General features: G+C 39.3%; 1 protein-coding gene across 1 annotated transcript in view; it reads right to left on the reverse strand.

The window, feature by feature from the left end:
• The window catches only part of dysf (dysferlin, limb girdle muscular dystrophy 2B (autosomal recessive)), a 104,712-nt gene that overhangs the window by 30,435 nt on the left and 47,736 nt on the right, over positions 1-26,541 (reverse strand). Inside the window, exons 43-45 of the mRNA XM_062445408.1 lie at positions 15,282-15,341; positions 5,931-5,942; positions 3,585-3,683 (exon numbers count right to left, since the gene is read on the reverse strand). Of these exons, the coding sequence (XP_062301392.1) occupies positions 3,585-3,683; positions 5,931-5,942; positions 15,282-15,341 (171 nt within the window). The remainder of the gene's footprint in view (positions 1-3,584; positions 3,684-5,930; positions 5,943-15,281; positions 15,342-26,541) is intronic.

Consider the following 26,541-nt stretch of genomic DNA (forward strand, 5'->3'; position numbering starts at 1 on the left):
GGTTGTTCAACGTCTTGATGGCTGGGGTTCGCCCAGATCGGAGTGAGAATGACGTTTCCTTGTACTTCAGACTAAGTGCTACGGGGACAGGGGCCTTCTCTATTGCTGCCCGAAAACTGTGTGTTCTTCCTCTGTGTGAAGCACTTTGGATCAACTATGTTGTGTTTAAAGTCCTATATAAATAAAGTTGAAGTTGAAGTTCAGGGTACAAAAACTGCAGAAAAAGCTGCAATTATAGTCTACAGGCAAGGCAAGATTATTAGTATAGTATAAATTAAAGTGCAGGGTAGAAAATATGAAAGCACGACCATTGAAATTTACCCTACTGTATTCAATTGGGTCAGAAATGGTTGTGTATGTATGTTTATTTGTGTATTTAGGTATGTACTTACTCAAAAAAATGGATTTAATGGATTAAGATACTTAAAATTCCAGGTTTAAAGCAATAACTGTGTCACAGTAACTTGCAGACAAATCTGCCTTTCAGCATAATTTACTTTGACTTAGATTATTAGTTTGGCCTTTTCAGCTGGTTTTTATGAATTTAGCTATTTCCTTAGTTCGTTTTCTAGTTGACCTCCATGATGGCGCCAAACAAGAATGCAAAAAAAACTGGTGATGCAACTGCAAAGCTTGTGCGGCGGCGGGGGAGGAGATGGAAACAGAACACAGAAAGGTGACAGAAAATGAGGTGAGAGAGGAAAGGTGAGGGTTTTAAGAAAGTGAGTTTCCTTTTGGGTCAAAGCGAGGCTGGAAAACTGCCTCGTAGCTGACTGTCAGAGGGCAGATGGAAGAGAGGAGGAAGGAGGATGAAAAGAGAGAGAGAGAGCGGAGGTGGTGGGCAAGGAGGTGAAAGGAAGGTAAAGCAGGTTGGAAAGGTTGGAAACAGTGGCTCATCTTCCTGTGACAGTAGCAGATCTGACTCGACGGTTTGTCAAAAGGAGAAGAAAGGAGCAGCAGAGGAGAGAAGAGAAGGAGGAAGGAAGGTGGGAGGGGGGGGTAAATAAAAAAAGGAGGCACGGTGTACGTGGAAGAGAGGGTGGAAGCGAAGGCAAAGCGACGATGGAATCAGCGGCTCATTGGTCGTTTCACTAGTTTCCATCCAACTGTCAAGTGAATTTTGAGCAACATTTTGAAATGTCGCAAAAACTAAAAAGACGACTTGGATGAGTTTCCATTGGCCGGGTGAAACCATTTAATAGGCTTCCTGAAAGAGGGAAATACACCCACCAGAAAAATGGAAAGAGCCTTTTAAGGGTCAATGGCTATTGGGCAAGCTCTTATTGTTCGCCTTTTAGTTTTAGCCAGATCTTAATGTTTTCATCTGAAGAAAAAGAAGGGAATGGACTTGTACATTTCTGGTAGTTTGATGGTCATTTTTAAACACTTTTCCATGAGATAGACTTTGGAAATTGGCCATTTATTGTACTGATGCTTCCAACATTGATCACACCACCACAAAACTTTTCTTTGCACCAAATAAGTCAGTTTTTCAGCCTCTGTATTACATGTATGTAGAAAGGACAGAGTTAAGGCTGCTGCACTGATGTGAAATGGCTTTCAAGGGAGATGTTAGAGCTCTAATTTAAGAGTAATAAAAAAAAGGCCAAATTCTGACATGATTAGTCATTTGTTTGGGCATCAGTCAAGAAAACTGACGTGTGTTTCTCCCGATGGAAGAAAAGGTCGGCGTTTAGGCCGAGAGAATCGGGATAAGGGTTGAGGGGAGCGTGGGCGACGGCGGAGGGGCTCCTGGGACGGCGACTGAACCGTGGCGAGACTTCTAAAAAAGAACGAGACTACACAGACAGACGTTGACGAGGGCTGACGTGATCGCTCGTTTCAGACTCGCCAACGTCGGAGCGCAGACTTTTCCCCCCACGAATCCGTCCCCCTGCGGCGTTCCTGAAGCGAATTCACCACGGATGAGTCATCGCAGTCGTTTGTATAGCGGTCGGAATGTCACGGCACCGGACGGCGAGCATGGGGCATGAGAAGAGAGGGGAAAACGAGGGAAGGACGGAGGGACGGATGGATGACGATAACTGGCACGAGGGCAAAAATGTGATTTAAATGGTGAAGTTTGGGGCAACAAGTAAAACATCTTAGGAAAATGGAACAAAGGGCTGCACTGTTTCCATCTCCTTTGGGTTTTTCTGTTCGATTTCCATCTTTCTGTCCTGGTTTTTTAATCTTCTTCACCTCTGACCAATGTTTCTTCTCCTTTTTCTTCTCATTTCTTACCAACAGACACATAAACTTTAATTTGGCCTGGATTTGCATCTGGCAACCTTAACTCGTAAACACCTGTATCCACAGAGACCAGTTAAAGAGTGTCAGTGATTCATAATTTAGTCATTAAATGTCAAAAATAATGGCAGCTAAGTTACAGAAGATGAGTTTTCCAAGTAGCATCATGCAGGGATGTAAGGGTAGAAAAAACACATTACTTTAATTCAATAAACCAATAAATAAATAGGTAAATATTTATTTTACAGCTCCAATTGTATTCCAATAATTTCTGATATGTAACTAGAATTTCTCAGGAAGCTTTCTAGTAATTTCGTCAAAGTGGTCAATTGGCATGCGTCCAAATGTAATATCTTATATAACCTCAACAGTCTTTTTACTAGGAACACAAAAAGAAGAAATTCCTCCAGAAATCAGCTAATGAACTTTACCCAACTCTAACTGCTTTCTTGATGATATCAGTTCCTGGTTGTTAAAAAACTACTTTCCCTATAAGTACAGCAGGGCCAAACACAGTTCCTCCCAACAAACTTACTATGAAATTACACAAAGATGATGCTACTGGTAAAATAAAGCATCTAATGAACATAGACTGAGATGATTTAAGAGATTATGGGGGCTGATGTGAAGATCAACGTGAAGTGAAACTGCTGGAATCCCAATGAGGAGAAAATAGTCAATATCCAAAGATTGTGCTATTAACCAGCATTGTGCTAACCTGTGAACCGTCCGTCTTACCTTGTGAGACAGCTGGATTTGAAAGATCATGAGATCACGCAAGAATCCTCATTGGACGCTGATTGGTTTGAACCACTGATGCTTTGGACATGAGTGTATAATTTGAAGCCTGGCGAGGTAGATTCTCGCCAGCTAGTATTGTACATTTCACACTGCCTGCTAGTGCTAGCTAGAGCTGAGAGATGTCTATGTGGTGATGGGGTAAAGCATTTTGGGAGATATTAAGTGCCACATATAATTGGTATGGTTTCCATCCGGTTGCTTTATGTCAAAATACTGAAAACATCCATATATAAGCTATCATGCCATGTTTTCTACCTTCCTGCAGTGACCTCATCATTGATTATTACTTGTAAATATAAAACCTGTTTAGTACACAAGCAAAAATCTTTTAAAGCTGTGTTTTACTTGATAATTGATTGAAGATAGATTATTTTAAAAAGTACTTGATTATTTTCTGTCCATTAATCAATCATCTAATATAATGACAATAAATCAAATTCACTCCTTCGCTCACATTTTACAGTCATTTCTACACAGACATAGAAGATTTAATAGAGCTTTTACTTCAGTCTTTCTTTCTTTCACACTCTTACCTTCAGCGTGTCGAAGCCTCTCTCCAGGTACGTCCCGCACTTGTTTTTCTCTCCAATCGAGGCGTAAAACTTACTCCACCAGTCCATGAACTCTTCTGCCTGTTGGTGACAAATTCAGGAGGTTGACAAGAGCACTGAAACGTGATTTTTGAAAGCTGAAATGGGGCGACGTAATGCAGTAAAAGCATTTAAACCTTAAGAAGAAGACCCAGGACACCATGTGTGATTTAAGCTAAAATTTGGTGTTTTTCTCCTATATTCATGGGTCCAAACTGTATGTTTTTATCATTTTATGTTCTTCTTTAAATATTTGCATTGAATATCTTTGCACAGACTGACCTGTAATGGCCAATAAACTACTTTAAAGACCATCTCCTCTCTCACTACTACTAAAACTACTGTGGCTACTGAAACCGCGGCTGCATTTCACAGATTAACATGTTTTGTTTTTTTTATATCTGAACTCCTGTCATGACCTTTGACCCTTAAAGCACATTAAAGCCCTGTAGTGAGTGCCAATATAAAGCAGTGCAGACTCAGAAAAAAAAACAACAGAAAAAAAACAAAAGACGCTTTTCATTTTCATTTTTCCAATGATCGCATAGTAACATGGAGTTAGCCAACTCACGTCAACACAAGTAAAAATTGCCTCTGGTGGCTCCATGGCATTAAGGTCATGGTATATGGACGTTCTGAGGCAATGGAAACAGGCAACGTTGAGATGAGAACAGGCACAAAGTAGAAAGCAAAATCAACATCAGAAGAAGCACGTTATGGTTAAAAAATGTTTTTAAAAATGTGCTAATGTATGTTTATACATGAATGAAAAGAATTCCTGTTTTTCATCACTTCTCTGTTAAATATCCTGCAGCCACAGAAAAACTGTATTTGCTACATGCATTATATTTTCCCCTCTTATAGCAACGATAGACCGGGACATATGGGGTAAAAACTTCAGCAGGCTGCTTCTTGTCTGCAGATAATGAACATATTTATTTGTGTACAGTGTTCAAATTAAGCTTAATTTTGTTATTTATTACCTGGATGCATGTTGCAACATCAACATCATTTTATTTATTGCATATCTGTCTGTCATGGAAAATAGGTCGACATTCTGTTGCTCTTCCTTCCTGAGCTTTTCCCTTTATTTTCCCCATTAAATGGTTTTATTGCTGTGTTTTTAAATCATTAGAATTGAGGGTCTAAGGATAGAGTGTGTTGTATGATGTGCAAATTGGACTACTGTATGTAGATAGAGGCACCAGCTACAGTTATGGAACCAGTCCTCAGCAGGTTTCTGGTCCAGACTGGTTTTCGTTGTAGTATTGTATCGTATCAAATTGTATCGCATCAAATATGGCAGTAAAGTATCATATAGTATAGTATTGTACAGTATTATATTGTATAGTATTATATTGTACAGTACAGTTACGTTTTAACAGAAAAGGGACATTATTTTGGGGGAGGTGGGGCAGAATTAATCACAACACCGAACCTCTTATCGACCACTAACCGGACATTCTTTACCGTCAGATTGGGCATTTTAGTGCCATTAAATGGGGCATTTTAACCCCATGTTTTGAGGCATTTTAGTGCTTTTAAAAAAGGGCATTTTTACTTTACATTTTCAACCATCACTTCTGGAATTAACTGGTCATTTTTGCTTCTTTTTTTACCATATTAACCCAAAACATGACCTTTTTCATAACCTTAACCAAGTGTTTTTTTGTGCCTAAACCAGTTTCATGGGAAGGATTGATATATCACCTGAGAAGCAAAATAAAAGTTCCTCCATTTTGAAACATATTTGAAATTAATCACATCATTTTGCACAAGTAATACCAATGCACTCATTTATCTATTCCATGCTAACAATAAATAGACTATTGACACGGAGGAGATCATACCAATGGCCACTTCCATTGAGAACAGGACTCTACACTTCCTGCTCGATATCTCATTCAAAACTTCCTGCATAAAATATGTAAAATAAATTTGGTGCTTAACTTTTGATGGACGTAATTACATGAAACCTTTTATTATGACGTGATTATGATACTTTTATAGCACAGTTCTTTATAAATTATTAATTTCATGAACTATTTTAGACACAGACATTGCAAACTAGGTCAGGATATAAATGCTGTGGTACTGTATGTGTCATTATTTCATCCCTATAGAAATAGATAATGAATGAATAAATGAACATATTGATGGTAACTCATCCAATCATCCACATGCATAGAAACCTAAAAAAGTTACCAGCCTGTAATATTACACACACTCTCCACTTCGACATCATTTATAGAAACAGTCATCATCATGTTCCTGTAAACTCGGACTTACCCACTGTAACATCTAGCGTCCGCATCGACAGTAAAAGAAAGGTCAGACAATAATTAGGTTTCATCACATTACTAAGCAGTCACTCAATGCAGACGCACACAACGCTGACAAAATGCAAACCACACGCTACAATAACAAGATTAAATACATTATAAGTAGCTTTTCAACACATTTCTTAATACTTTTCCCTCATAACACATCAAGAGTTTCATTCCAAAATGAAGCATACATCATTTGAGAAAAAAAAAAAAAGAAATCCCAGTATTACAAAATGACTGCTGGCATGAAAGTAAAGGCCGTAAAGTCTTACTATTACAGCGATGAGTCATCCTGAGGTCGGGCGCTTACAATGTCGTTCTGTTTTGCAGCATAAAATATCTTTGTTTTTGAAATTTTTTGACTGATGGCTTTTTGAGGTTTTGGACACGAGTCACTTTGATTTATACAATATGATTTTTTGGGGAGGGATACATATAACATCTTTGAATGAAACCCCTGTTATGTGTTTTTATCAAGGCTTATTTTCTCAAGTATGAAACGGCGTCATCCATCAAATCTAGTAAAAGTCTTTTCACATTGGCAACGTCAAGCAGCCTATTTAAGCATTTTTGAGTATTTTCTCACAGAAACAAAAACTGTGTGTGTGTCTAAGAGTGTGTCCAAGTGTGTGTGTGTGTGTGTGTGTGTGTTTCTAAGAGTGTGTGTGTGTGGGTATTGACAGCAGCCCGCTGGCCCTGACGCAACGAGGAAACAACGACTACAAAGATGGGGAATACCGAGGGGACAGATCAAACTACCAGACTGCCCCCTCACACACATACACACATAAAAACACACATTTCAGCCCGACCCGTCCCCGCCCTGCAACCTTCAACCCTCCGAGGAACACTCGGAGCTTAAAACACACTTGTGACGCATGCACCACTTTTTCCTTTGTGTGTGTGTGTGCGCGAGTGTGTATGTGTGTAGACATAAATGTAGAACAAAAGTGCTCTTATGGCACCGGGTTGGTGTAGAATCCCCTTTCTCCTACTTCCCACAGACTGAGAGACACACTTATAAACACAAACGCACACACACACACAACGAGGGGAGAAAACTATGGAATTCCTCATTTTTCCAAAGTGGCAGCATGGCATGGAAAAGGGCAGCACGTGGCGTTTAACTAGGACATAACGCACACACACACACACACACACACACACACAAACACACACACAGGCATGGCGCTCTGTGTCTGAGGCTTGAAGTGTCTGGTGTGTGTTAATGTGCCCTCTGTGTGCAGCCGCTGCCAAGCACTGATGACAGGGGCGCCAGAAATTGTGCGTGTGTGTATTAGTGTGTGTGTTAGTGTGTGTGTGTGTGCCCACCAGTGTGCGTCAGGGTGTGTTCGCTCAAGTCCACGACTCCTGGTTCAGACAGATTAAGGCCGTCGGTGGAGTGTTCCAGACTGTATTAAAAGGACACGCTTAAGGGATCACACACATAAACACACACACACACATACACACACAGTGGTCTGTTCAGGGTGTCAGTGTGGTTTGCAGCCTATCATTACGCCCTGCAGGGAAAGCCAGGCTAACCAAAGCAGACTGGCACTGCCAAGAGCTCTGCAAGCACAGCGGCTGGATTTACATAAGAGCTCTGAGCTGCTTCGTAAATGTGGGGAAACCCCTTCCACAGCGGGGTCAGAGGTCAAGGCAGCGCCACTGGAGCTGGGAGAGGCTGTGCAGCCGCCCATGAAGACATGTCTTTCAATTCCTCCTTCAAAAGTTAGACAGTTAGACTGTTAAGGAGCTTTTTCTTTGACTCATAAACTCAACGATTTATCCACATTTATCACCACAAAGTTGCTCTGAAGCAGCCGACAAAGCGTAAATGCCGGCGATAATCTGTGACCAGAGTTTAAAGTTTAAGCCCTGACATTTCACTTCAATTTTTCACTTTTATATTTCTTCATTTGGCTGACATACTTTTGTCCAAAGTGGCGTACAAATGAGGTAAAATCCAAGTTACTCTCCAGACTAAATGTCACAAGATTCAATTTGAACAACTGAAGGAAAACCAACATAAAGTATTTCAGACATGTGTTTTTCCAACCATGAAGCTCCAGAACAGCTTCAGTCCTTTTTTAGAGATTGTCCAAGTTTCTGGATCTCTACTGGAGGCATGAACAGCAATATTCCCTCATTTGGAGTTTGATTTATGGTGCAGAGCCCTTTCTAACATGGCCATAATTGTTGAAACAGGTTGAGATCTGGTCCCTGTGAATTGGTCTTCATTCCTCTGGAAGACGCTGTGATTAACAACATGCTCCAAGTGTGGAGCTTATGCTTCCTGCAGCGGCCTTTTCATTGGTCCACTTCACGTGAGGGATTTACAAGTAACTGATGACCGCATGAATGTAAATACCTGGTGAAAACGGTGTGGTTACGATATATTTCCCGGCTTTTTACAACTCAACGAGGATCGCTCGAACGCTCCAAACTAAACAACTAACTGGTGCACGAGGAATTAAGCAGCGATGGCCAATAATGTGCAAACAGTCTGCAGTTTTAATTACAACCAAAGACTCCACCTGTGGAGGTCATCAGCTGGAAGAAAATCCTGCAGCCTGGAAAAGACACAAAGCCATGTTAGGGCAAAAAAAGCTTCTTCTCAATCACAGCTGGAGACTTAGAAGCCAAATGTCCTCCCTGTTATGACATATTTGGTCTAGACATGTGGACTTTGGAGGGTCCAGCACCTGAATTGAGCCACAGCTTCAGTAGCTTGCTCAGCAGGAAGGTTCGGGTGATTTGAAAAGATTTTTGCTGAACCACCGAGCCCCAAATTTGCACAGATTTTCTTTGGCCCCCAAATCTGTATCTGTGAAATAAACTGGTTAATGTGAAGAATGTGGAAAGACTGGGATAGATGTTTCAGCAGAGCTGTTTGTGTGTTTTGTCATTCGCTCCACTGTGGTTTCAAGGCAGAGGACCAAAACCTCAAGTAAAAATCTGTGGCATTTTCACATAAATAAATGTCTTCTTTGCTATCACTGATTGACATTACACAGTAGTGACTCAATCTATATCCCGTTCCTGAAAGCTTTTCCATTTGCTGTTCTAAGCTCCTGCTGTCTGGCAGCTCCTTTTCTTTAAAAATCATTCTGACGTGCAGGAAATGATGCATAGCAGCTTTCTGGCAGTTTTGAATAACCTAAAGAAGAACTGGGTAGTTAGCGTAAGCAGTGATAGCCACCTCTGTATTATAGAGGGACTACCACTTTAAAAGATCCACTGAGTAGCAGTTTACATTTAAAGAAAATCATATGTTCATGACGACCACTTCGACTGGAAGTTCTGTTTGAAATTGGGGTAAATGTGGCTGAAAAGGGATTTTAGGTGTCTAGGTTATATCGAGCCAAAAGAATTAAGGCTGCGGTCAACAATTTTTGTATCTTTCTCAAACTGAATATCCAACAATCATGCCCACTTTATGCAGTATGATGCCAGGGATGTAGAGGCAAGAAAGTATGGAGGGTTTTAACTTCTCTCTGAAACTATCTTTTCTTTAATTTCTTAATGCAGTTTCTTCTGTCACTTTATCTGTACCTGTAGTTTTAGGAGGGGATGCAGTATGCGCTTTGTCGATCTGTATAACTGTAAAACTTTATTGGTCTGTAAAACATCATTAATGCCTTCATGTCTCGTCCACCACAATGACAGACAGACGATATCATTTTAAATAATCTATTTTTTTGGCTACTTGGAGACAGTAGAAACGAGGTGAAAACACAACGCTGACATTCGCAAACAGTTGGATATTTACACATCTACTCTAACATCAGTATTAATTTAAAACAGCAGAAGTCCAATATGTAAGTCCAATATCCACTCCTTTTTTGGCTCTCTAGTCTGGTGTCCACCAACTCCTGAAGGAAATATCTGGCTCTTTAGCTGCTACGTGCTCCATTAATGTTTACCAGAGAGTTGGTAACTTAATCAGCCGTATCATGATGAGCAGGTTTTTCTAAACCTTTATTTATTTAGGGGAGCTCCTCTGGGAGCAATGCTCTTTTTTTCAGAAATTCCCATGAATGTATTATAAGAGCTGGATATGGTGCTGCTGTTTAGTCTTGTTGCCAAATTTCTCCTGGTGGTCACTGAAAAATCCCCCAGAGACCCAAAAAGCATTTTCCCCATTGACCACCACTGTAAAAGAGACATCTGTAAAACTGTAACAGGACACCTCCAACTGCAAACAAGTTAAATTATGACTCTTTCTATTATGATTTTTTGATCCTTTGGAGGATTTATATTTTTAAAACTTTGGTTGAGCCGTGTAAAGCAATTTAAAAATCAGTGACGTCATCACAATGTACTGCCTGTGGGCCGAAGGGGGGAAAAAACACAATGGTCCAGTATCCAGCTCTTATAATACATCCATGATCACAGTCACACAGTTACACATTCATACCTGGAGGCTGCCCACTACAACTCCATACTGATATGTCTGATATGTCTGATATGTCGGCCACTGAGCAGCTCAACTGGAGCGTCTGGGGTTCGGGGCCTTACTGAAAGGCACCTCAGTGGTGGTATTAGCGCCGTTTCCACTGCAGGAACTTCGGGGTAATTTACGTGGCTGTGACCGTTGGCACATGTCTCCATAGCAGGAATCGCCCCTGAAGGACAATCTCCCAGACTTTTACGGGGGCAAAACGAGTCTCTGCCTCGGGGTATCTACTTGGTACTGATTGGGTATTATTATGCTTTTTGTGTGTCGCCTCGGTGACGTCACGGTCAAAACTGTTGCAGAATGATTACATCACCGCCAGAGCCTGGTTGGTCCGATCAAGGTCCTACTTTGCAACGGAGACACAGCGGCTGAAAGGACCGAGCGAGAGGATGTTCCTGTAAAGTTCCTGCTTCCTAAATTTTAGCCGGAACTTCCTTAATGGTAACAAGACTATTGAAGGAAGGGCAAGTGCTGCTTCATTATATTCCCCACCTTGATTTATCCTGCTGGTACGGAAGATTAAACCAGTCACAAGCTCCCTTTTCTTAAATTTAGGCCACATCTTTCATCCACACTGATGAGAAAAACAGATTTTTTTAAATGTATCTGTGGGTTAATCAGTACAAGTGACACCTGTCACATAACATTCAGTCATATGATCCATTGTTAACATAAAAATAATGATAATAACAGCTTTAACTTTTCAACCCAGATTCATAACTTGACATGTAGACGTACTTTGACCTGCAAATGACTAAATGATTATTAGACACTCTGACATAAGACATAACCAACCCAAGATGAGGGATTGTTAATTCTCAAGTATCTAAATATGCTAAAGTCTGACTCGCGTTGCTAATGGTGGACTTATAAAAACAATACACCCATGTCATCCAGAAGGGCACGTACACATTTTGGAGGTGCACATCAGTTTACATCAGTCTGAGGCCCAAATTAGCAAAACAATAATGATTCAGTAAGCTATTTTGACATCTTGTTTCTGGTCATGGTGTCATTATAGGGCCCATAAATGTGTGTTTCATAAATCACCCCCCCTTGTTCTAAAAAAATGCCACGAAGTCAGCTGGTGTGAAGCCATCTCAGTGAGTTATTCTAGTTATAAAGAAAGAATTTATGAAACTAAAAGGCAAACTATGACATTATGTAATGGGATTTTAACCTAACTTGACAGTTTTTGGCGACAAACTTGGTAGATTTGATGAGAATTAATGGTAGATGAGAGGAGCGGTACAACCACGTTTTTTTGAAAGGGCACAAATTTAAATAAAATATGTCAACAATAGAAAACATAGATGTAAAGAAAGCCACATTGTAAGGAAGCGACTTGACAGGTTTTTTTTAAATGCAACTATCTTATGGAAGGAGTGAAGAAACAAGAAGAGAGGGAGGTTGGTTTGATCCATGACAAATAATATCATTGAGACTGGATGCTGCAGATGAAACCTGACACATAATGTTCATTTTCCATCTGAGCGACGTTAGATCTCGAATATCTCGAAGGGGGGTCTGTGCCTTTCGAGGTTTGAGGAGCCATGACGCTACTGACAGCGGATCTTCTTAAACTTTTCCAACTCTGAAACCAAATCTGACTGATCCGCCTTTGGAAATCGTTTCGACTCGAGCACACGCTCTCGCTGCGGTAATCTGGTAATCATCAGACGTACGCCCATGACCCATTTTTTTGGTCGTGACCCAGAGATTAAGAAGTCAGGATTTACGGCACATGAGGGGTTTTCTTTTTCTGGTGCCATGAGATAATAGTCCTCCTTTGTTCCCCCCCCCCCCCCCTTCCATTTCATTCCTGATTCTTTTCTTTCCCTTTGCTTCTGTTTTAGTCACTTTCTCCCTCCTTAACTCCTCTCTCATTTATCTATCCCTCCCTCAGCCTTTAGTAACTGTCTGCTTACACAGAGTTGTGGTGTAGAGGATCTATACTGTAGCAGCTCTGTTGATTTTGGCTCGAGCCAGACAGAAAGCTGAGCCTTTAATTTGACTGGATTCAATATCTGACCCTTAATAAAACAAATATCTTTGTTTGGAGAGAAAGAAATCACCCCCAATTACTGTCGAGCGTGGAATGGGGGGGGGGGGGAGCACTACTGGATGTGTGCGGTACATGCGATGTGAGTATGTGTGTGTGTGCAGTCTGGTCCGGGTCAAGCTAAGTCTTCAAATTGACCTGGCTTAGATAAATAAAATGGAAGAATGTAACAAGGAGCATGGTCTCCTGTTCAAACTCCAGATCAGGTTTCTGCTGTAACCACACGGCCGACGGTGCGCGTCGCTCTGTAAAACCCTGATTTCTTTTTTTTTTTTAAGACGATTTTCCTGAGCCTGCGACCAAAAAAGGGGGGAAAATGTGAAAAAAGTTTCTTGTTTCATCCTGGAGCGAAAGCACGATATTCTTCTTCTTTATCTCATTTCCTCCAGATCAAGCCCCCATGTCTCTGCAGCCAGTGTTATCCATCAGTGTCTCACTTAAAATAAACTTCATCAATTAAAAAAGGGCCTTCACTCCAAAAATAGGTCCCTGCCGACTGCCTTGCGAGTCGAGCACATTGTGGGTATGAACCTGAGGAGTAAAACATTGAATCAAAACCATTTTGGCCCCTTGAAATGAAGAATTGTCTACTTGTGGCTGAGCTGCACCCACAATCACCCCTTTATTCGCTCTTTCACTACTCAATATATAACAGACTCTCAGTAATTTACTCTATTCTGAACAGCAAAATGAAATTTTGGACACGTATTAATCATTTTATGTCATCGGTGACAGGTGTAAAGGCCTCCTCCACTCAAAAACTGTTTCATATGGATGTTGTTTTCTTCTCTGTGCAGATTGATTATGTGTTTTTTTTACATTTATCTGCTGAGGATGCAAAGGTTTTCTTCGCTCACCTTAAAGCCCCCATGAAATGACCTCACATGACCTGTACTTGCTGTAAAACAATATATCTTTAATAGTGATATAATCCTGCATTAGTGGGTGTAAAATTTAAATTTAAAATCAATAAAACCGTCATAAATCTTTGAACGTCCACTCTTGTCCACCTATCCCTAAAAATAAAACCGATATCTTATTGGTTTTGCTAACGATCCCTCCCTGCACTAAGTCCCGCCCCCAAACATCCCGTTTAAACAGGAAATACATAAAATCAAGGAAGTAAGAGTGTCATTTAAGGCACCTACCATGGAGGTATTATTAGATCTGGATACCGGGCCAAATATGGTGCCCATTCAGGTCTTATAAGAATTGCAGCCAATTTAATATGCATAGTAGTGTTTCCCCCGCTGGACCTGCCCAGAGACTCGGCCCAGAGACTTTACATTGTGATGACATCACAGATTTTAAAAGTCGCTTTACTCAGCTTGAGGAAAGTTTTAGACATATAAAACCTCCATGAATCAAAAATTCATAATAGAAAGAGTCATAATTGACCTTGTCTGTCTCTCTCTTTTACAATGGTGGTCTATGGGGAAAATGCTTTTTTAGGTTGCAGGGGGATTTTTGGCTGCAATACCGCGAGTGACCACTGGGAAAAATCGGCTGAGCGATGGCGCCTAATCCAGCTCTAATAAAACATCCGTGGCATCTACCTACGAGCAGGCTTTGTGACTTTACAACTACTTTAGAGCCAATCGTGATCAAGTATGCAGAGCACATACACTGGGAATGAACTTTTTCAGTGAAGTAGGAGTTCAACTTCTAAAATGAAAGACATTTGTATGTTCATAGATGCTGGATGCTTAACGAGGGAGAAGGAGTAGATGTCAATTTAGAATTTTTTGTGAGATAATTTAACTTTTTTATGGGAAAGGGAGACATAAATTATCATTCGAAGCAGCGTTTTTATTCGTCTTAAAATACGTCTGGAGGCGACCCTTAAAATAGTAACATTCTTAAGGAGTTGCAACATGTCTTCATTGGTCACCACTAAAATAACAACTCTGTAAAATGTAATCTAAGCAAACTCAGATTTTGTTTATTACAAGCAAAACATTCCCAGTTTTGGAAAATCAGTCGAGTCCACAACAACTGGCTCGTCTTTTGCACGCTCCTGTAAAACTCTCATGTTCATGATTAAGGAAAAAAAAATCTGCCTTAGAGAGGTTGTGGAGATTTTTTATAAGCTTTTTTGGAGCAAGGAGACATCTAATCGATATCATAATGTATGCTCATTCTTATGATGATTTAAATGTTTTACCTGTCAAAATGGTGCAGTTAGACGAGCCTTAATGTGAATATATGTGCATCTTATTTGTTTATTAGTCTGAATTTGTTTCGTTATATATTGGTTATATAAGTCTTTATGAAAAGTCACATAGATTTGTTTAAAAAGATAAGAACAATACCCCAAAAAACAAGATTTCACTCAAATAAAAACACGTCACCTAAGATTGTTCTTTACATAAACCCGACACAGCTGTTTCCTTTTTTTATTACCATTTATGAGGATTCATTAAATCCGAATCATTTAAAAATTCGCCGATGCAGTGAAACCCTTCTATTGTGACGTAAATGCTTCAAACGTGAGGTAACCGAGGTGAGGAGGGAGTCAGTATCCATGTTTTAAAAGATCTTAACTGCTCGTTGCCAATGTGAACCAATTTTTCGCTAATGAAGCAAACTTTTATTAGCATGTGAAAAGTGTTAAATATCGGTGAGTGATGATGAAACAGAAATCTATAAATCTGATGAATGATAACAGATGGAGGAGTTAAAACAGGTACAACAACAACAACAACGACAAAAAACAAGCATTTTTTGATATTCTGGTTAAACATAAATGAATATGAGATGAGTTAAAAGATGAGTTTGTTACCTACATGAAGGCTGGAACTAGAGGTGGAAAGGTTAATGATAGCTGAACCGGCTCCGTCTGCGAGCTACGAGACACATGTACACACACACACATTAAAAACACACACACTGGTCAGGTTAGCTGGTTAGCAACAATATTAGCATCACATCTCATGAATAGTTGTAGTTATGTTTCATACAACAAAGCACAGATAATCAGTTAAAAAGCAGGTTTGTAATGTTAGAAATACACTTAAAAACACACTATATTCTTTAAACCTTACATATTGTTCCTATTCTGGCTCATAATTAGTCTCTGGACCCATTCACATTCATAAATTCCCCATCAGTCATTAATAAATGTTTGATTAATCCTTAATGAAGCTGTATATGGTTCAGGATTACAACTTTTTTGGCGTTTTAAAAAGAAAGCAGTTCAAATTTTGACATTTGCATGAACAAAATTGTGTATTAGCTGCACAAAACTTGCAAAAGATGCAATGTATTTCCTTGTTTTCTATATTCAGGGTCACATTAGGAAAAGTCTGCCTAAAAATAAATGTGTATAAGGTATTTTTACAGCTCTGAAATGTAAAAATGGGTCAGAGTTAGGGTTAGGTCTGTACAGTATGTAAGGGTTAAACTAGACAACATATACATTAAAACATAACATTACAAGACACTGAATGACTCAAACACACAAAGACATTGTCATCATCATGTATTCTCTCATACAGCAACAATGAATCAAAAACCTTTAGTCCAAAATGGGGGTTTTTTTGTAAAAAAAGGGGAAAAAATGACTTTAACTTAAGCATTAAGTTTCCCTGGAGGCCGAGGTGCCGACAGCAGCGTTCAGTTTAACGCTGATCGGCGGCGACGGAGCCCAGTTTATAAAGACAGAAAGTGTTTACATGAGGTCACGGAGCAGCTGAGCGCATGGAGGAACAGAAGAAGAAGAAGAAGAAGAAGAAGAATCCACACAAAAAATGGGGTCACAATGCTGATACAGATGTTGCATTTCATCAAATTGCAATTTCTATATTAAAAAATTGACAATATTTGAGGTTTGTTGAACTTTTTTGCTGTTGCCGCACATTTATTTAGTTAATACTCGACTGTTATTATAACCACACAGAGCAGTTTTGACGTAATAGCCCTTTAATTGGCGTGTGCTTTCATTTCAACACCACACTTGGTCTCATCACACACACACACACACACACACACACACACAAACATTATTAGCTCATGCTGCACATATTTTGAACCTCACAAGTCCTCCAAACATTTACCCCCCTCCGCTCCTCCCTCAAACGAAACAAGACAATTGAGTTTTTGCAACAATGCAAAAAAAAAAAGAAAGAAAGAAAGAAAGAAAAAAGGAGGGATAAGTATGAGGTAACAGCTGTATATTAGAGACAGCCTCATAATGTTAAATAATGCCTGCATGCGTGTGTCTATGATTGTGGCGCCTGTGGGTTAAAGGGGATAACAAAGAGCGACATGAAGAAATGAAAAGAAAAAGAGCAGAGAAGGGATTTGGAGATGATGGAAGGATCACAGAGGGGATGAGTGGTTAATGAGCCACAACAATGAAAAAAAGAGAGAGAGAGAGAGAAAGAGAAGCAGGAGAAAGGATAACAAGGATGCCCTTTAATGAGCCACCACATTAAAACAACTGTCAGCGTGATCGATAGAGAAGAAAAGAAGGAATGAGAAAATGAATTAAAAGGGATAAGAGGGGGATTAAAGAGTGGGATGGATGGAGAGAATGAGAGAGAGAGAGAAAAAAAGATGAAGTGGGAATGAAAAATAAACAGACTGCAGCTCAAGGAAACCAGAAAAATGTAGAAAAATGCATAATGGAGGGATGAAAGGAGGGAGATGGTGAAAAAAAAAGTTGGGGAGGAGTGAAAAGGAACAGATTTGAAAAGAGATGGATGTAGCGCTAGAGAAAGGATGGATGGAAAGAAGAGGAGGAAGAGAGGAAGAGAGAAAGATAACAGTGAAGGAAACAAAAGTTAAGAAAGAAGGGATGAAGAGGAAGTGGAAAGAGAGGGAGAGAGTTATGCAAGGAAAATGGAAAAAGGGAAAGTGATGGACAGACGCAAGGGAGAAAGGAAGGAAAGAAGGAAACAAATAGTGGGAAGGAGTTGAGACAAGTGTGTGGAGGGAAGAGATAAAGGAAGGAAGAGGAGGGAGGAAGAGTGGAAGGAAAAAACAAAGGAAGAAGTATAAAGAAAAACGTGTAAAGCAGGAAGAAAAGGAAGATGAATATAGGCGGATAAAGAAAGCAAGAAGCAAGAAATGAAGGAAGTGAACAAGGAAAGGAAAGATGAGTAAAGATGAGAGAAGGAGGGGGTGGAAAGAAAAAAGAAAGGATGCTGAAAATGTAAGGAAAGAAGAATGTGATTAGCAAAAGAAAGGAAAAATGGAAGGATGAAGAAGTAAAAAAAAGAAGAGGTGAGACAGGGCGAGTTGTGAAAGAAAAGAATGATAGGGAGAGAAAAGGAGGAAAGAATGGAAAGATGGAAGGAATGAAGAAGGAAGGAAGAAAAAATGGAAAGAAGGAACAGGTAAAGGAGGGATGAAGAAGGAAGACAAGATGTAGCAAGAGAGTTGCGCAAGGAGGAGAGTGAAGAAGGAAGGGAAGAAATAAGAAGAGAAGAAGTGAAAGAGAGAGGAAGGAACAAAAAGAAAGGAAGAAGTCCTACATGAAAAAGAGTAGAAAGAAGCAACGGAGGAAAACTTGTGCAGGGATGAAAGAGTAGAAGGGAAGAAAGAAGGGAAAAAATAAATAAAGATCTGGAAAGAGAGAGAGAGAGAGAGAGAGAGAGAAACAAGAAGGATGGAGGGAGGAGGAAAACAGCTGTGTTAAAGAAAAGATTGAAAGCAGAAAGAAAGAAAGAAAGAAAGAAAGAAAGAAAGAAAGAAAGAAAGAAAGAAAGAAAGAAAGAAAGAAAGCTGAAGATAAATGAGAGAGAACAGATCTAAGGTGAAGCGAAAAAAGGAGATGAAATGAAACGAAGGGGAAGTTGATGGAAGGCAGCAAGGAAAGGAAAGGAAAGGGAAGGGAGGACATGAAGAAGGAGGGATATATTTTCTCTTTCTTTTTTTTAAAGATGGAGGGAGCAGTCCTGTGGGGATAATGAGACAGAGGACGACTAACGAGGAGCAGACTCGTGTTTGTTTATCCACAAACCGCAGTCTGGATCTCATATCGTCAACAGTAGCACAGAGAAAGGGTCACATTTTCCCCTCCAGTGATCGATAGGGGGAAGACTTGACTGAGACAGAGGAGGAGAAGAGGAGGAGGAGGAGAAGGAGGAGGAGGAGGGGGTAAAAAAAGAAGGAGAAGAAGAAGAGGAGAAGGATTAGAAAAGGAGGAGAGAAAAGAGACAAGAGGTAGCTGAGATAAGAGGGCTGTGATGAGGGATTGAGAAAAGGAAGAAGACAGGTGGAAAGGAGGATAGAAGAAAAAGAGGGGAAAGGAGAGAAGAGGAGGATGAGAAAGGGAAAGGGGTGAGAAGAAAGGGGGATGAGATGAAGAGGAAAGAAAGAATAAGGGAAGAATGGTTTTATTGAGACAAAGGAGAGAGGGGGGAGGAAGTGAGAAGAATGAGAGGAGGATAAGAGATGGTGAAGAAGGAGAAGAGGATGGAGAAGCAAAAGATGAGGAGAAGGAGGAGAGGATGAGGAGACAGAAACAAGAAGACAGGAGGAGAAAAGAAAAAGGAGATGAGGAAGGATATGAAAAAAGGGAGAAAGAGGAGAAAAATGGAGGTGTTTAATGAAAAGAGATCAAATAAGGAGATGAGGATGTGAAGAAGGATAAAGACGGAGAAGGAGATTGAGGAGAGGAGACAAGAAAGAGAGAGGAGGACATGGGAGGATGAAAGAGGGGAGGAGACAAAAATGAGAAGAGAGAACATGGGAAGAGGAGGAGGAGAGAAAAAGGGAGAGACGAGATAAGATGAGATGAGGAGGAGAGAGAAAGAGAGGAAAGGAAAAAAGAGAAGAAAGCAAGGAGTAGGGACAGTAAGAAAAGGAAAAGGAGATGAGGAGAGAGGAGGAGGAAGAAAAAAAGGAGAAATGAGATGACAGGAGTGGGGGAAAAGTGAGGAGGAGGAGGAGGAGAAAAGGAAAAGACAGAAGAGAGGGGAGGAGAGGAGACAAAAAGGAATAGAGGGAACACGTGAAATAGAAAAAGGAGAAGAAACAGAGAATAAACAGGTGAGGAGAGGAGAAGAAAAGGGGGATGAGAATAGGAGGGATGAGAGTTGAAGAGATAAAAAGGGAGAAAGGAGATAAAATGAGATGAGAAGGAGAGAGAAAGAGGGGAAAAGAGGAAAGGAAGGAAGGAAGGAGTAAGGATAGTAAGAAAATAAGAGGGGAGAAAGAGGAGATGAGGAGAGAGGAAGAGGAAGAAGAAAAAAGAAGGAATGACAGCAGATGGGGAAAAAGTGAGGAAAAAGAAGAGGAGGAGGAGGAGGAGGAGAAGGAGTCCAGAACAGAAGTCTCAAATTGGTATTTTAACCTTTATTCGAACAGAAGATGTTTGGAATTCCTTCCCGAATACTCACAACTCCTACACAGATTCCCTGTCCCTGAACGTTACTTCAGTGTCCCTTAAAGGGCCAATCCGCGGTTTTCCACGTTGTAGCCCATTAACTTCAAACCCGACAAAATTAAACATCACTGAGGAACATTTTCCAACAGCTGCCACACTGTCCTTATTGATTTATTACCACTGGTACATAATTGCAGCTCAAAATGAATATTAAATAGTCAAGTTATAATTTATTTATATATATGTGTGTGTGTGTGTGTGTTCAATGTTAAAGGAAAAGGAAAAGTTTGACATTTTCGGGGTTGAAATATGCTTATTTGATTTCCTTCAAAGAGACTTAGATGAGACGATTGATGCCACGCTCATGTCTGTGGAGTAAATATGAGGTTGGCGGTTTGCTTAGCTGAACAATGCAATGTTTAAGATCAAGTTAAATATTTAAAAGAAGAAACATCAACTCTTGAACTTCTTTTTTCCGTCTGCACACTCCCTGCAAACATTTAACCACCCTGAGATTAAAAGCAGGTCTACGGCACAAACTCCTGAAATGGGGTTTAAATGACGGACAGACTTACAAATAATTTAAATGTTATTAATAGAGCTGTCAGCGTTAAAGCGTTAATTACGATGCGATTAAAGGCCGAGCATAATGCTTTTTTTGGGAAGGGGTGTAAAAGCATGTGATTTCAACAAAAGGCCACGAGACAGATACAAAACAGATATTTATGGTGTCATGAACTGGCTCAGAGTCAGAGCCACAATAAAGCTTCTAAAATAACATTTATTATCAACTTAAATTAAAACTTAATAAGTCAGTAATGAATGCAATGTGTGTGATTTGTGCAAACTAGGGCTGTCAGCTTTAACGCATTAATCACGATGCGATTAAGGGACGAGCATAAAACGTTATTTTCCTTTGATCGCGTTAATCGTGCTGCTCATTGACTCAAAACCACTGTCATAGATTGCCGTTTTAGTCGACCTCTGTAAACTGTGCACAGCGTGTGTTTGTATGGCAGGAGTCTTGCTGCTGCTGTCATATTCCTGTCTTTGTCTTCACTGACTGTCGTGTCTTTCCTTCAATGTTTCATCGTTCTGCAGCTTCAGAGAAGTGCTGGGCTCATGTTTCTGCATAGTGTCGTTCTTCTGCATGTCAAAGCAAAGGAGTCCATTGTACAGTGATGACTGATTCACCAGTTTTTCTTCTGTCCAGATAATGGAGATATGGAGTATTTCTGTTACTTATGCACTTTATTATAATGTACTGTACACTTTGTGCACTTCTGCAAATTTCTCAATGTGGAACAGTGTAATCCTTTCAAAAAAAAGTTTGAAGTTGTCTCCTACCTCAAGACCACACTGTTGTTGTAGCATTTCTTTTCTCTTTAAGGCGAGCTATATTTTTGAAGTAGACATTGTGTTACCTCAGGTTCATTGCCCTTAAAATACATCTAAAGTGAAGTTAATAAAGTATTTGCATTCATATGATTACCAATAAAGATACACTGGTACAAACTGTTTAACATTGTTGTTGTTTTGAAATGCAAAATAATAGAATTTTAAACATAAAAACTGTGTTTAATTGCAATTAACTATTGAAATTCAGCGATTAATTGTGATTTCTTTTTAAAAATCATCCTTCGACAGCCCTAATTATAAAGTATAAATCTAAACCCTATACATGTTATATAAAGTACAACCTTTAAGTTATGTTTGCATAAGGTTTGAGGTGTTTAGCAGACATCTGTAATTTGTAACTATACAGAACACAACCTGGATTAAACACTACAACACTTAATTTTATTTCACTCATGCATATTTTGATGTTGAAAAAAAGATTTTTATCATTATAATTGCTTTGAACATTCTACCTCAGATATTGTGAAATGTTCCCCGCTCTTTTGGCAAATGTTAGTCATGTTCTAACCATTAAAAATAGTTTAAAACCACAATTAACCGTCTGGTTTCTTGAAGAACATTTAGTGCGTGCCAGTCTACTGTTTACCTTTCCATTTTTATATCGCTGGTGCACCAAACGTGGTAACCCATGACTTTAAAGTAATATCATTTGGTGTGGTATTGGTGTTTCTGTGGCTGGGTTTAACAGTTATGGAGCAGTGACGCCAGTCAATATTGTAACATTTATACATTTATTTTTCATATCATCACTCGTTAGATATTCATCATTCTATGTTTGGTTAAACTTTTGCTTTTCCATCTGTGATGAGTCAAAATGGCTTCAGTGCAAAGAGCCAATATTAGAAGAATTGAAGGATCTCTGTTTGTTTGCCTTCCCACTAATCTCTATAAACAGAGTGATAGCCGATGGGTTGTGAGACTGACTCTCCGCAGATGTGATGAAAAGACGGAGAGTTGACAGAACAACCCACGACACACAGCGTGCCATGTCTGACCACTTAAAGCAGACTCCAGGAGAAGCCGAGGGTGAAGGAAGACAGAGGCAGTGGTAGCGCCTGGCAGTCCACATTATCTTTGATCCGTTCAGTCGACGGCTTTAACTACATTATACTTTTAAAAAAACTATATAATTATATTAATTCAGTCTATTTTTTTTCTTTTGTCAGTACTGTTAATGTCTGGAGTGTCATATTTTTAACTTCAGATGTATAATTTCATTTAGGGGTGTTGCAACATACCAGTATTGATGATGAACGTGATATCTAAACAGGAAAAATGTATATTATCTTTCTTTAAATCTTTGCCGTGTCTTTCTGTTTTGTCTTTGTCTCCTTCCTCCCAAAACACATCTTGTGGAAATTCGTTTATCAGTTTTTCCAGTTGCCTTTTCGCTATCCATCAAATGTAATTGTTCTTTTTGTATAAGCCTCCGTACAGTTATGGATGCAGACTTTCGTTCACCTCCCTACACTCGTATTTAGAGTGTAATTCATTGGCCAGAAAAGAGACAAAACAACACAATAAACAAAGTTAAAGATGATTTGTCTGATAGCATTATTCTTTCTTTTACCAAATTCACGATATCTATAGATGATGTTCATTATTTTAGCTGCAATAATCGTGAAAATAGTGAAAATCTGCCACGCCCTAATGCATACCCTGCTTTATCGTCAAATATAAAATCAGGGAGGCCAAAATGTCCCAAATGAACATCATACTGCATTGAATCTGAGCAGCGCCATCTTGAAAATTTCCGGTGCATGCCGGTAAAAAAAAACCACACGGATTCTACTTATATGGGCATCAGGAGGAGCATGAGGCGCCCTCCTGAACCTGTGAACCAATCAACCTGTCAATCACGACGTAGCCACGCCCTAATGCATACCCTGCTTTATCGTCAAATATAAAATCAGGGAGGCCAAAATGTCCCAAATGAACATCATACTGCATTGAAGAAGGCTTTAAACTAGCGATTGAGACCATAAACACATTTAGAAAACGTTTACTGAGGTTAGAAATCAAGTGAGAAGTTGGTGAATTCTCCATTGACTTGTATAGAGACGGAAGTCCTTTTGACACCAAAACGGTCGCCACCTGGTGGCCTTTTGATAGAATGCAGTTTTAAGTTACTTCCACGTTGGCATCATTTCAGAGGACCGAAACTCCCCGCCTGGAAAACCCTTACTTTAGTTCTTAATCTATTGTAGTAACGGTTTTAAGGGACTCTCTCTGAACACAGCTGAATCTCAGTGTGTTGAGGGAGTGTTGCCCTCTGAAAGGAAAGGAGGTGTCAAGTTAGTATTTAAGGATGTTTTTGCTCATATAAAATTAACTAAACTGTACTTGTGCAGAAAATAGTTCCTCTCAATGCATCGTCTTTGTGTGAAAATGCAGTCATGAACATCCTTTTATTTATCTGCTATTAAATAACATCTTCATTGAAACATTTTAGTTATATTTCTGTTGTTGTGGTTCAAAATACAGATGAGTTAATCTGCATACCATAGTTACCACAATAAAAGTTGGATGCCAACCGGAGCAGGAGAAATGCAGGATTCAGGAGTGAAGTATTGTGCAGACTATATGTATTATAATGAATGTGGATATTAGTATATGATAATTACTATATTGTAATTGTTTATTTTTTCATTAAAAAGTTAATCTGAACAGATGGGAACAGGAATTGTTGAATATTGGGTCAACATACATGTTTGTGACATTTCGGCAGGACGGTTAGTGTTAGGGTTACATGTCGGGGTAATATAGAAATTAAATCATTTTTGAAAATCGAAGACTGCACATTGCAAACTGATGTCGGTTAAAGTTTCATTTTGGTTTTATAATTCGACCTCTTGACAAAATCAAAGTTTAGATGCTGTTTCAACTTTTTCTCCAATGTCAAAATGTTTGTTGAGCTTCTACAAACATGACTACACAATGATAGCTGTGGTTTCTGTGTGTGTGTGTGTGTGTGTGTGTGTATTTAGTATTTAAAGGGCTGTGTTATTTATGTTTACCTCCTCCAAAAGAGTGCATATGACAGCCTCATGTAGTCTGCCAAACCAATGAGACTGAATTATGTTGTCTGCTCATTCTACATAATCCTCTATTCACGAATACACACAAAGAGCACAGCGGCGTCTGTGTGTGTGTGTGTGTGTGTGTGTGTGTGTGTGTGTGTGTGTGTGTGTTTGTATATGAGGGGGTTTAAAGGTTGTGTTTACAGACTTCTCCATTTTGTCCATTCAAAGTAACCAATATTTGTTTTTTTGTGTATGGCTTGTTGTTTTATTCAGAGTCTGTAATTGAAACTCAACATTTCATTGGTGTTCTGGAGGACTTTCTGTAGCACGAGAGCACAGCTTTTTAAACTTAACAAGTCCCCTAAAAAAAAAAAAAATGCAACTCATGAGACTGTTGAGTAAACAAAATGCTCGGCATTCAAGTGGTTTTTATAGCATATGGCTGGCGATTTTTCTTTTTTTTTTTATATCTTTCTCACTGTCAACAAATCTCATGTGCAGAGTCAAACCACAGATGAACTGATCTACTATCCAAATCCTGATATCTCTTATTACTTTGTGCCGTAGACCTGTGGTGTTGTCCAAAAGCTATTAAAAACACATCAGTGAGTCACACCGATATTTTTACATTATCAGGCATCTAAAATTATAAATCTTTAGATGTCAAGATGTCTAAAAATTGGAAAATCATGGTTTTATTGAACAGCTGTGATTCAGTTTAGTATTAAAATACAGTCAAATACTAGTTTATGTATATTTATGTATGTGTGTCCTCATGAATATGTGGTGGTCTGTGTTATCTTTGCATGTGTGTGTGTGTGTGTGTGTGTGTGTGTGTGTATGTGCGTGTGTGTAAAACTAGAAAAATCTGAACAGGGATAAGTGTTGAGTGGAAAATAGTTTCCATGTTCCTCCTTTACCAAACCTACCAGTCCTCCACCGGAGACAGAAGAAAAAGAAAGAAATACAGAAATATAGAAAGTGTGGAGTGAAAAGAAAGAAAGAAGTAAAGAAACTGGAGAAAACTAAATGTTTGAAAGGTTGAAAAAGAAAAAAAAAAGGAGACAGAGAGAGAGAGAGAATGTTAATGATTGGTGACGAGCGCGGGTCTCGCGGTCGCCGCAGCAACCACCGACCACAGAAACAGTTGCCATGTCATCATGTCAGAACATGTTTATTTATGCTGCTGGTACCACTAAATACACACACACACACACACACACACACACACACACACACACACACACACACACACACACACACACACACACACTCAGAGTTGTGTTCCCATCACTTCAGAGGACATTACATTGACTTACATTAATTTCCTGGAGACTTATCCCGACCTTTACCACAACCACCGCATGCCTGACCCTAACATAACCTTAATATAACCCTAAACTAACCTTAACTTTAACTTTTAACCAAGTGCTCGCTCTTAAATTAATGATTTTTATTATATTATTTATATGAAGGGGACTTTTTGCGTTTTGTCCCCCATGATGGAGGCATCAAAACAGATAAACAGCATCAAGAGAAATGTCATGACACACACACACACAAACACACACACACACACACACACACACACACACACACACACAAACACACACACAGAGGTTCATCATTCATGTGTATGGATCATTTGTCATTAAGCCACTTACAGTCGATGCAGCTGTAACGAAGAACAACTGGGGAGCAAAAGTTCAGCAGCAGTTTTAACGTTTTTCTCCCAAAATGAATGTAAGCAAGAGCGTCTTTTAGTGAATCTAATAGTCTGATTCCTTCTCTAAATGTAATCATACCTGTAACAGCGTTATACTTCAGTTCAAATGAGAAATGCTCCGTGTTTCCTGTCTTTCGGAGGATCTTCGATTGTTTGGTCAGAGCTTGTTTTCTCTTTCTCTGCACTAAATTTAAAATCTTGCATTATTAATTGACACTTGCAAGTCTGATAACTCCTTGTAATATTTCACTTAATTTGCTCTAATTGAAGAAAACTGAAAAATATGCTTCTCAGTGGAACCTTCTTTCATAGATTAATCCAATTTATTTAGACCTATTATATAATCTGATGTCTATTTAAATCCAATCTCAACAAAACAACCTTAGCACTTAAACTGAGTGTCTTTCAGGCAGTGCATACTTCCAGATTAAAGTTATTATTGTTCAGATTTACAGTATTTCAAACTTAACTTACTTAACTTAATTTTGATGCTAATCATGGTTAACATATTTAAAAACTTTTATAAAATGTCAACATATTACCAT

Source organism: Scomber scombrus, chromosome 23 (assembly GCF_963691925.1).
Source record: "Scomber scombrus chromosome 23, fScoSco1.1, whole genome shotgun sequence".
NCBI lineage: Eukaryota > Metazoa > Chordata > Actinopteri > Scombriformes > Scombridae > Scomber > Scomber scombrus.